This window comes from Nerophis lumbriciformis, linkage group LG07 (assembly GCF_033978685.3).
Source record: "Nerophis lumbriciformis linkage group LG07, RoL_Nlum_v2.1, whole genome shotgun sequence".
Taxonomy (NCBI): Eukaryota; Metazoa; Chordata; class Actinopteri; order Syngnathiformes; family Syngnathidae; genus Nerophis; species Nerophis lumbriciformis.
Window position 1 is genome coordinate 10,848,284 of NC_084554.2, and position 12,461 is coordinate 10,860,744.

The 12,461-nt window shown below is 40.0% G+C and overlaps 1 protein-coding gene across 1 annotated transcript in view; it reads right to left on the reverse strand.

The window, feature by feature from the left end:
- The window catches only part of acad11 (acyl-CoA dehydrogenase family, member 11), an 81,767-nt gene that overhangs the window by 31,231 nt on the left and 38,075 nt on the right, over positions 1-12,461 (reverse strand). The window contains exon 14 of the mRNA XM_061965832.1: positions 8,963-9,061. Coding sequence (XP_061821816.1) covers positions 8,963-9,061 — 99 coding nt within the window. The remainder of the gene's footprint in view (positions 1-8,962; positions 9,062-12,461) is intronic.

Below are 12,461 nucleotides of genomic sequence, written 5' to 3' on the forward strand. Positions count from 1 at the left end.
TGCCTTAGCCAGGACTCAGGAAGTACTTTTCGTATGTAAAATCGTTGAAGCTATTCAGTAGCAAGCATAGAGACCTGGGCCGGTTACAACATTTTGCACAACGATATATTGACCTAAAATTATTGCCGATAAACATTATTGTCAACATTATTTTGAGAGCAACTCAACAACTGAAGTAATAGATAATAATAATGCAATAATTTAAAATGCAATAAACATTTTTCAACGTATATCTTAACATTGTAACTAAAATGTGAACATTTAAAAATTAATTAATTCAAAGCCTGTAACTTTGAATGAAATGAAAACAGAATGTATTCATTTCATTCAAAGTTACAGGCTTTTGACCTGACAAGCAGCTTTTAGCCAATAAGAACCCATAGTGACAAACCGGAAATGTCCTCAAATTTAATTTGAATTTAACCCATTAAGTCCTTGTTTGACGTAAAACGAAACATGTTGTAGGTGTCAGGTGGTGGTCATGCGACTACTATGCAATTCAAAGTACAGTGTTCCCTTGAATATTGCAAGAGTTAGGTCCCCCTCCCCTGTGGTAGGTTCATTTCCGTGAGGTAAGGAAGTTTTTTATTTTATGATTTTCTTTATGAATACTGTATGCATTTTAGTTGTTTATAAACCCTCCACATGCTGTTACTAACCTTTCACACACACTCATAAACACTTGTATACACTCTTATGTAACACAAAAACACAACAGCAGAGCTACATAAACTGGTCACACACCCAACTAGTTGAGAGCAGCTCTTCAAGCGAGCAAATACTGTAGATCAGGGTCCCCAGGCCAAGGAGCCCCTACTTATATATCTTGTATAAAATGGTTTTAAATAAACTGGACTGAAAGGAATTCTGCAGTTTCTGATCTGGAGGGTAGGCTTATCTCGCTTCTGCTTTTTTGTACTGTTACAAATTGATACATTTTTCCAATCCAAAATCTTAAAGGGGAACATTATCACCAGACCTATGTAAGCGTCAATATATACCTTGATGTTGCAGAAAAAAGACCATATATTTTTTTAACCGATTTTCGAACTCTAAATGGGTGAATTTTGGCGAATTAAACGCCTTTCTATTATTCGCTCTCGGAGCGATGACGTCACAACGTGACGTCACATCGGGAAGCAATCCGCCACTTTCTCAAACACATTACAAACACCGAGTCGAATCAGCTCTGTTATTTTCCGTTTTTTCGACTGTTTTCCGTACCTTGGAGACATCATGCCTCGTCGGTGTGTTGTCGGAGGGTGTAACAACACGAACAGGGACGGATTCAAGTTGCACCAGTGGCCCAAAGATGCGAAAGTGGCAAGAAATTGGACGTTTGTTCCGCACACTTTACCGACGAAAGCTATGCTACGACAGAGATGGCAAGAATGTGTTGATATCCTGCGACACTCAAAGCAGATGCATTTCCAACTGGACTGGACAGATCAGCTTTCAGGAAAAGAGAGCGGATGAGGGTATGTCTACAGAATATATTAATTGATGAAAACTGGCCTGTCTGCACTCTCAAAGTGCATGTTGTTGCCAAATGTATTTCATATGCTGTAAACCTAGTTCATAGTTGTTAGTTTCCTTTAATGCCAAACAAACACATACCAATCGTTGGTTAGAAGGCGATCGCCGAATTCGTCCTCGCTTTCTCCCGTGTCGCTGGCTGTCGTGTCGTTTGTCGGTTTCGCTTGCATACGGTTCAAACCGATATGGCTCAATAGCTTCAGTTTCTTCTTCAATTTTGTTTTCGCTACCTGCCTCCACACTACAACCATCCGTTTCAATACATGCGTAATCTGTTGAATCGCTTAAGCCGCTGAAATCCGAGTCTGAATCCGAGCTAATGTCGCTATACCTTGCTGTTCTAACCGCCATGTTTGTTTGTATTGGCATCACTGTGTGACGTCACAGGAAAATGGACGGGTGTATATAACGATGGTTAAAATCAGGCACTTTGAAGCTTTTTTTAGGGATATTGCGTGATGAGTAAAATTTTGAAAAAAACTTCGAAAAATAAAATAAGCCACTGGGAACTGATTTTTAATGGTTTTAACCCTTCTGAAATTGTGATAATGTTCCCCTTTAAACATAAATGATCTGCTAGCTGAAAATGGGCTTTTTGCCAATCACGGGGAGCCTGACAGAGCCTTGTGATTGGTGAAAGAGGCGTGTTGCACTTGCGTTGCACCTCCAGTGCAATGACATTAAAGACTACCCTATTCTATCCTCCTTGTTGGAATAGACCAGGGACCTGCTTGAAAGACTTCCTGAATGTGTGTATTACTGACTGAAAGATGTCTTCTGTCTCAATGTATTTGTTCACTACAGTGTGTTGGATCAATGTTAAAGTGTATTTAAACATATTTATTATTGTGGAAAAGTTGCATCAAAAATTCTCTCAACAGTTTTATATACAAGCTGCAAGTACAATATGTACCAGACCATGGCAAAATACGGCCCGCGGGGCGAATTGTCTAAACCTTTGACATCGAAACTGTAGCCGGAAATATGATGTGCAGCACCGTTTTTAAATTACTGAAAGTCTTGAACTATAGAAAGTATTCCAATGGTTGAAATCTGTGCTTTTGAGTGTTTTACAGGTTATAACTGATCGACATCACAACCCCTCCAGGCAGATGGGGCACGAAACAAAGTGTGTGAGGTTTGTTTACTGAGCAGCCAGCCTGAAAGGTGGGTGTCAGGGACAGACACGGAACCAGATTTTAACAACAATGATCTGCGGGAGATATTACATCAGTTTGTAGGTGTTTTTTACACTTTTCATATTTCAACGCAACCGCGGAGTCCGCGGATAATCCGCGGGTCGGGCGGGTGACATGACGAAAAAAATAGATTTTAAATAGATTCGGGCGGGTGGCGGTTGAACCAATTCGGAAATATATATACATAATTAAATGTTGTTACCCACATACGAAAAACGGGCAACACTCTTTGAAACAGGCAATTATTCATCAGGCACTGCAGCACACCACAACACAACACAACAGAAGAAAAAAAAAAAAAAAGATGGCAACGCCGGCAGCAAACGTGGTACGCAACAAACTAAAAAAGGGAATACTAAAGACCAGGGAAAAAAAGACCAGCTATTTGCCTTGGCCAATAAGTTGCAGGTAATTTATTATTATTATTTATTTAATTTATTTTTGGTTAAATAGGGATGACATACATATGTCATTGTATAATTTAAGTTTGTGCGCGTGATTGACAGCCTAAGGCTTATGAGGCACATTTTTTTAATTTTTTTTTATTTCAAGTTAAAAACGTATGAGCCTAGGCCTATGCCTACAACATAGGCTATGTGTTTATCTTTATTTTCCTGCCTGTCGTTGACAATGGAGATTGTCTGATATTTTGTCATGGCTGTAGATCAATCAATAAAGGTTCATCTTTGTCGCGAAATTGTTCACTGTTTCACTGTGCACCCCGCCCTCGTCCCTATTTGAGCATTATAACGTTAACAAGTTAATATTCATTGAAATAAATTCAGAATTTTTTTTTTACCTAACGAAAATATAGGCCTAGTCTTTCTAAAACATTTTTTTTAACTTCTTAAAAGCATCGTTCTGCTTGCTGCAACTGCGCACACAAAGTGTGAGGAACGCACTCCTGATCTGAGGGCATTGGCAACAATAGTCAACACTTTCTTAATGGAAATGACAATAATACTATAATAATGATAAATAATATTATCACGCATTAATATCTCTTAGCCACTAATGCGTGGCCAAGAGATATTAATGCGTGGCACGCATTGAATGTCTCTGCTGCATTGGATCAGTCTCCTTTCTTTAACAGGCAAAAGCTTTCTAACCTCACTAATGCCTTGCATCGTCTATATTAGATATATAACAACGGGCGGGTGGCGGGCGGGTGTGGATTTGATAAAAATGTTAGTTCGGGTGGATGGCGGGTGGATGGCGGGTGGATGACGACTTTTGTGATGGGGTTGCGGATTAAATAATTGCCTATCCGCGCATCTCTAGTACACACACACACACACACACACACACACACACACACACACACACACACACACACACACACACACACACACACACACACACACACACACACACACACACACACACACACACACACACACACACACACACACACACACACACATCAGAAAGGAGGCATTGGAAGCGGTGTGCAAGGACAAAGAAGAGGGGCAAGAGTGGAGGTATCCGAGCTAGGCTAGAGGCTAGTCCAACTCGCCCAGTCATTCCATCTCTCCTCCTGGCAAATGTATGATCCTTGGACAATAAAATGGATCACATCCGACTACTGAGATTAGCAAATCGAAAAGTGAGAACCGTAATTTTCGGACTATAAGTCACAGTTTTTTTCATAGTTTGGCCGGTGCGATTTATACTCAGGAGCAACTTATGTGTGAAATTAACACATTACCGTAAAATATCAAATAATATTATTTAGCTCATTCACGTAAGAGACTAGACGTATAAGATTTCCTCGGATTTAGCGAATAGGAGTGACAAATTGTTTGGTAAACGTATAACATGTTCTATATGTTATAGTTATTTGACTTACTCTTACCATAATATGTTACGTTAACATACCAGGCACGTTCTCAGTTGGTTATTTATCTGGCATATAACGTACACTTATTCAGCCTGTTGTTCACTATTCTTTATTTATTATAAATTGCCTTTCAAATGTCTATTCTTGGTGTTGGGTTGTATCAAATAAATTTCCTCAAAAAAGTGAGACTTATATGTTTTTTTCCTTCTTTATTATGCATTTTCGGCAGATGCGACTTATACCCCGGTGCGACTTATACTCCGAAAAATACGGTAACTGCTGTGTGCTTGTATTCACCGAAAAATACAACTGGTGAGCGGACAGACCCCTTGTAGAAGTATGGAAGACCCGTGGCGGAAGGATCTGTGATTACATCCGAGATGTGTGGTGCCGGGATGCGACGGTGGTATGCAAACACTGTTCTCCACTGGCGGAGTTTATGATCATAAAGTGTTGTCCTTTCTATCTGCCCAGGGAGATACTGTGATTCTTCTAGTTGCAGTCTACACCCCTGCCACTGACAACAACGGTGATAGGAACGCTGCACTTAATGAACTTTATCAAGCCGTCGATGAACAACATGCAGCACATCCAGATGGTTTCACCATCCTCGCCGGAGATTTTAATCATGCTGATCTCAAGATTCTGCTGCCGAAGTTTCACCAGCATGTAAACTTCCCAAGAAGGGGAGTTAACACCTTGGGTCTGGTCTACACCACACAAAGGCGCGTACAAAGCCCTCCCCCACATCAGTCTATCTGACCACCTCACTGTTATGCTAATGCCAGATACTGACAAACAGTGAAAGCCATCAAACCCGGTTCTGAAGCAGATTAGAGTGTGGCCAGAGGGAGCCTCAGCTCTTCAAGACTGCGTTGACACCACAGACTAGGAGATGTTCAAAAGGGCAGCCCCTTACAACAACAACAACATAGACATTGAGGAGTACACAAACACTTTGACCTACAGAACCAAGTGCATTGATGATGTGACCCACACCAAGGACATCGTCATTTGGGTAAACCAGAAGCCATGGTTGACAGGGGGACGTCCACAGGCTGTTGGGGGCCAGAGACAAGGCCTTCAGAGCTGGGGACGAATCTCGCTTGAGAACACCAAGAGCCAATCTGTCCCGGGGCATCAGAAGAGCAAAACAGGATCACACACACAAGATAACTTCCCACTTCAACGACAGCAAAGATGCACGGAGCCTATGGCAAGGCATTCAAGCTATCACGGACAACAAGCCCGCTACACAGAGCTGCGAGAGTGACACCTTTCTGCTCAACAACCTAAACAGCTTCTTTGCACGCTTCGATGCACAAAACAATACTCGCCCACAAAAAAACCCAACACCTCCCCATGACCAGACTCTGTGCCCTTCTGCCGCGAACATAAAGAGGACATTCTCTACCATCAACGCCCGGAAAGCAACAGGCCCAGACAACATCTCTGGTCATGTGCTGAAAGACTGCGCAGATGAACTGAAGGATGTCTTCACTGACATCTTTAACACCTCCTTGAAGCAAGCCATTGTCCCATCATGCTTCAAAGCTGCAACCATTTTACCTGTGCCAAAGACATCATCCCCATCCTGCTACAACGACTACCGTCCTGTGGCGCTGACACCTATCATCATAAAGAGCTTCGAACGGCTAGTCATGTCATACATCAAATCCATCCTCCCCCCCACCTTGGACCCCTTCCAGTTTGCATATAGGGCGAAACGATCCACTGAGGATGCAATTTGCTCTGCCCCCCACCCGGCCCTCACGCACCAGGAACAGAAAGACTAATATGTGAGAGTGCTGTTCATAGACTTCAGATCAGCATTCAATACCATAATACCACAACAGCTCATCTGCAAACTGGACAAGTTGGGCATCAGCACCTCACTCTGCAACTGGCAGCTTGACTTCCTCAGTGAGAGGCCACAAGCAGTACATGTTGGGAACAACACCTCCAGGACCATCACCCCGAGTACGGGAGCCCCACAAGGCTCAATAACAGCTTTGTCCACCAGGCTGTTAGGCTGTTGAACTCTCTCCCCTCTCCACCCCCAGCCTGACCCACCAGGGCATCAGGAAGATAAAAATCTACCTTTCCAAGAGACATCCTGAAACTCTGAAATGACTAGACAAATTGCACATATGGACCTGCTGCTATCAACCGTTTTCACAGACACCACTTTTTCACAGTAATCTGTTGAAACATCAAATTGTTTACATCTATATCATATACAACTTTTTCAAGACCTGTAAGAGTATGATGCCACCATCTGCACTTGTATTATTATTGTTGCTATTATCACTGCATAGTTTTGTTTGTACTATAGCAGTTAGATATACTTATGCTGTGTCACTTTACCATTTGTGTCTTGCCACCTTACTATTTGTGTCTTTTCTTTGTCTAGTCTACGGCATTGGATAGTGAGAAATGCAATTTCGATTCCTTGTATGTCTTGTACATGTGAAGAATTGACAATAAAGCTGACTTTGACTTACAATTTAAGACTTAAATATTATTATATACAAACTATTTATAGCTGCGATGTAATCACATCCATTTGTCCCTATGTTTCCATCAGTGAGTGGTCTGCTGTTTCCTTTCCTCGTTTGTCTGCTCCCTGTAAGTTTATTCTAGATCATAAATCATGCCTCTCACCTGGAAAGTAGATGGCTGATGATATAATCCAACAAGTTGAGACACTTTGACCGCCATGTAGGACCTCGAACTGGCAAAAACAACACGAAAAGCGCTTGTTTCCCCCGCCCCTCCCTCCGTGTTTCATTGCGAGTATTAAGAAACATTTTTAATCTAAATGGGAATATATGAACATCCGAGCTGTCGGCATCCTAATGACAGCAGATCTTGTACAGTAAGTGATGTTTTCTTTTGTTTGGTCTGCAGTAAGCAAAAATCAATGATGAAAAGAAAAAAAGAAAATGTTGTGATGCCTTTTTTAAATGAATGCACCGTGTATGCTAAAAATTATCATAATATGTAAATATTAAATATTATAAATGTGTGGCCGTTTCTACATTACATATATACTTACATCATATACTGTATATAAAACTTCAATGGAGGTGTTTTGATGTTTTATTTAGGGGCTCTATAGGCAGAATTAAATGGCTCCTACAGGCTCCATAGTAAGCAGACTTTTGACCGCATTTATTTAATATTTGGAAAAATAACATACGTCGTCATGTATTTCATAAAGATTGTGAACGAAAAGTGCAGTTCCCTTTAAGCATTACCGGAAATTTTTTTTGGGGCTGCATTGATTGCACGGAACGTTCGCTATTCCCTTCAGCAACAACTACCACAAATTATGGTGGACTTCAAGAGAGCCAACGACTACTTTGGGACAAATAATCATCCAGAACCTTATATTTTTGAGGCTGAATATATGGAGGATGAGCGACAAGTTTTAGAAGTAAAGTGATAAGCAGATCCACCTCTAGTGAAGCACTAAGCAGTATTACTAAGTGCTAAACAAGAAATAAAAACTATTAACATAATAAAACAATCCCTTACTGTACAACGTCCGCTTTCACTAGGATGCCGACTGATGGGACGGTTATATCTTTCAGCACAAGATCTGCGTGCCCTGTTTAGATGATGAAATTATCATAAACCTCACCAATTTGTAAAAATAAATAAATAAAAAGATAATAGCAAACAAGCATCTTTTCGTGACTTCCTCGCAACGTCTTTGGGCCTAAATGTAATGTAAAAATTAACCAACTTCTCATCTTATGGCAGCAATCTTCTACTATACAAGTGTGAGGCATGCGATATAAAATCTAATCCATTATTATTATTATTATTATTTATTGGCTGTTTTTTGATGTTTTTTTAGAGGGTTTTATCGGCACAATGACTCCCTTTAGCCACATTGTTAGCCGTCCAGTACGAGCTGTATTTTAACATTAAGAATATACAAAAATAGACGGGATTGTGAATGATAGGCAAAATTCCACAAAAAAGTACAGTTCCCCATTAAGCATAAATAGCACTGGTTTTGTTTGGGTTATAACGTAAACAATGTTGGTACTTTAAACAGTTTGAATAAACAATGAAACTTTTATTGAGGCAGAAATACACGTCTTCTTGATCCACATAGGGATTGTGAATGATAGGAAGTACAGTTCCCCATTAAGCATAAATAGCACTGGTTTTGTTTGGGTTATAACGAAAACAACGTTGGTACTTTAAACAGTTTGAATAAACAATGGAACTTTTATTGAGGCAGAAGAGACCTGACCACTTTGAAATGTGATTAGTTTAACGTCCAGGAAATAATCACATCCAGGGCGTACGTCATTGCTTGGCTCAAAGTGTTTAAAGGTGTTGAACAAAATTTGAGAAAAAAGAAACTGACCGCTGCTCCACCACTTTTTTCCGTTGATGACATAGCTGTCTTCCTCCTTGTAAAGACTGCACTCCATGTTGGTTGCATCACTCGAGGCCACATCAGGCTCTAAAACAGACCAGAAAAACAAAATAAGGATTGCAATGTTTAAGGTCCAAATACAAAGCTCTAAACAACGTGTGCAAACTATAAAATTGCGTGTGATTTACAATTGATACAATTGATAACTGGTACAGACCGCCCTATTTAAACAAGGTTATTGATGTTCAATGTGGTTTTCACCATGGCAACACTTATTTACTGCACATTCATGTTATCATGCTCTTACTTGAGGCATTTTGTTATGTTTTGAAACATGCAGCAGACATGTCCCACTTCCTTCCTTCATACTCCCGCCAAACAAGCCTTTTGGAATTTGCTCTGTCCTGTGACGTTTTCTGCCCTATCTCGTCTGCCCATATATGGTATGGTAAAGTTGTACCCAGAGAACTTGTTGTGGGGAAGACTGGCTCGTACATGCACATGCATCCTGAGCTGTTGCCATTTCTAATCTAAATGAGAATACAGTTCAAACTAGGGTTGTCCCGATACCAATATTTTGGTACCGGTACCAAAATGTATTTCGATACTTTTCTACATAAAGGGGATCAAAAAAAAATTACATTATTGGCTTAATTTTAACTAAAAATCTTAAAAATGTTTCTTGTTGCAATTTTGTCCTTAAATAAAATAGTTGACATACTAGACAACTTGTCTTTTAGTAGTAAGCAAACAAAGGCTCCTATTTTAGCTGTTGACGTATGCAGTAACATATTGTGTCATTTGTCATTCTATTATTTTGTCAAAATGACTAAGGACAAGTGGTAGAAAATGAATTATTAATCTACTTGCTCATTTACTGTTAATATCTGCTTACGTTCTCTTTTAACATGTTCTATCTACACTTCTGTTCAAATGTAATAATCACTTATTCTTCTGTTGTTTGATACTTTACATTAGTTTTGGATGATACCACAAATTTGGGTATCGATCCGATACCAAGTAGTTACGGGATCATACATTGGTCATAATTTAAGTCCTCATGTGTCCATTGATGTGTTTCCTGAGTTTATAAACATAATATACAGTTTAAGAAAACGAAAAAAAGATTTTGTGATGCTAAAAAATATCAATGCAATAGTAGTATCGACTAGATACGCTCCTGTACTTGGTATCATTACAGTGGATGTCAGGTGTAGATCCAACCATGGCATTTGTTTACATTGTGACGCCGGTGAGCTACGGTGTGTAGTGAAGCATGTTTAGCTATTCCTCGTCCTGCAGGGATGATACTTGTAAGAAACATACTTTATTTGTCGCCATGGAGGCGAGGATTAGTGATTTAGAAGTAGCCGCTAGCTAGCTAGCCATGACTTAAAGCACCTCTTCCCGAGGGCGTTTCAGTGTTATGACTTCACCTTTATCGTTAGTTTTTAAGCCAAAATGCGTCCATTCTCCCTTTTCTGTCTACACACTGTGTCTGCTTGTAAGTACTCAGTGATTGTGCGCTGCCGAACATGCTCCTCTGCTTATAAACCCAGCAATGTCATGACGTGACGACGCGCCGTCATGCCCGTTAAAAAAAAAGTGGGGGGGACCGGTACTTCTAGAGGCGGTATAGTACCAAATATGATTCATTAGTATCGCGGTACTATACTAGTACCGGTATACCGTACAACCCTAGTTCAAACTTTTATCCATCAGTAGATTTGCTATGGAAATTCTAAAAACTACAACAAAGATGGCAGAAAGAAGACGCCATTGAAGTAAAACACGTAAATAAGACCGCCCACAAAAACGGCGCATACTGAAGAGGCGGTCAGAAAGCAGACTGAATGGTCTGTAAAACATAATCTATGTAAAGTTTTGATCATAGAACTACCAATAAATGTTATGCAGACCACAAAGAAGTGTTTTAAATGCTTTAAAAATCATAAAACGTGCTATATGGTTTGATATTATCTGCATACCGATACATACATTACATATAAATGTCTTGTATCTTCTTCAGTTTGTGTTTTTTCTAATAGTATTTCAATAAATAATTAAACTAAATAAAATAAATGAGTGATTGAATAAAAAAATTGGTCCTGATAACATTGCTAAAATATCACACGGACACACACAGGATTGTATAACATTTGACTTATGAATACGTCGCATTCTTTCCTCATTATCCAGTATAACATATCCAGCAAAAATAAAATCGCACATCAATAACTTGTTTAAAAAAAGCTTTGGGGAGGTTGACTCCCACTGTCAACACCTCTGGCCTGCAGCTGTTTCCAGCTGAGGAACCAAATGGAAAAAATGCTTGGAGAAATGACCCAATACAGAATACACAAATACTGAAAGAGGGTGTTTCTACAGCAATACTGTTGCGACTAGATTAAATCATCACGGTAATTGTAATCACTGCCATATTTAGCACATTATGTTTATTTAACCGCGTTAATCAGATTTTTAATATCTAACTTTATTGTCTCTGTATGCCTGCGAGCAGTGTTGGGACTAACGCGTTACGGCGGTAACTAGTAATCTAACGCGTTATTTTTTATTTACAGCAACTCAGTTACCGTTACTACATGATGCGTTACTGCGTTATTTTACGTTATTTTTGTATGTAGTTTCGACTAGAAACAGAAGATCTGAGTGTGTTTTATTGAAGCGCTGCGGTGTCGTCCTTCTGTGTCACAAGGAAAAGAAGAGGCGTGCTTTCTGTGGGTGGGGGGAGGGGGGGCTCCCAGACCGTAGTGTAGGGGCGCAGGGGAGACGTTCCTCCAGGGCCTATGTACTTCGGGGCTAACAACCTTCACTTTACCCAGAAGTGGGTCTTTACACCTGAGGGTGAATGACGAGGCCGGCGGTTTGTTGCAACTTTGTGACTTTATTGGACGCAGCCATCCACCAAGCTAGAGCACCTGCACGCACTCACTGTCGCCGCTCGCTCACCTCTCTCACCCACTCACTCACTGACGTCACTCACCTCACAAGCTGTCATATCTTAAAGGGCCACACACACACACACACACACATACGCTACTCTCATAACAACTAACAAGACATCATGGCGAAACCAGAAGTCGAGTTTCTTAACATGGAGACATTCTCAATACTTTTCTTTTGTCGAGCACAAAGAAAATAACATTTTAGTTAAATGTAAGTTGTGTCTTGGATCAAAGATCCTATCTACTTAAAGTTAAAGTTAAAGTGCCATTATGTTGCAGCTATTTAAAATAGTTTTGTCAATTTGTTCTGGCCTGAAATAAATTGGCCCGTTGAAATATATCTTTGTCTTTGTGTGTTGTATGTAGACCACATTGCTAAAAGAGTTTAGTGATGCAAATGCATGTCAAGTTGATCAACAGATTGTATTATTCTCCAGTGCAATAACAGTACTGAAATGAAGGCTAAAAGGTCATTAATGGGAGCCTTAAAAAAAAAAGAAGAAGAAAAAAAAAAGAAGTAA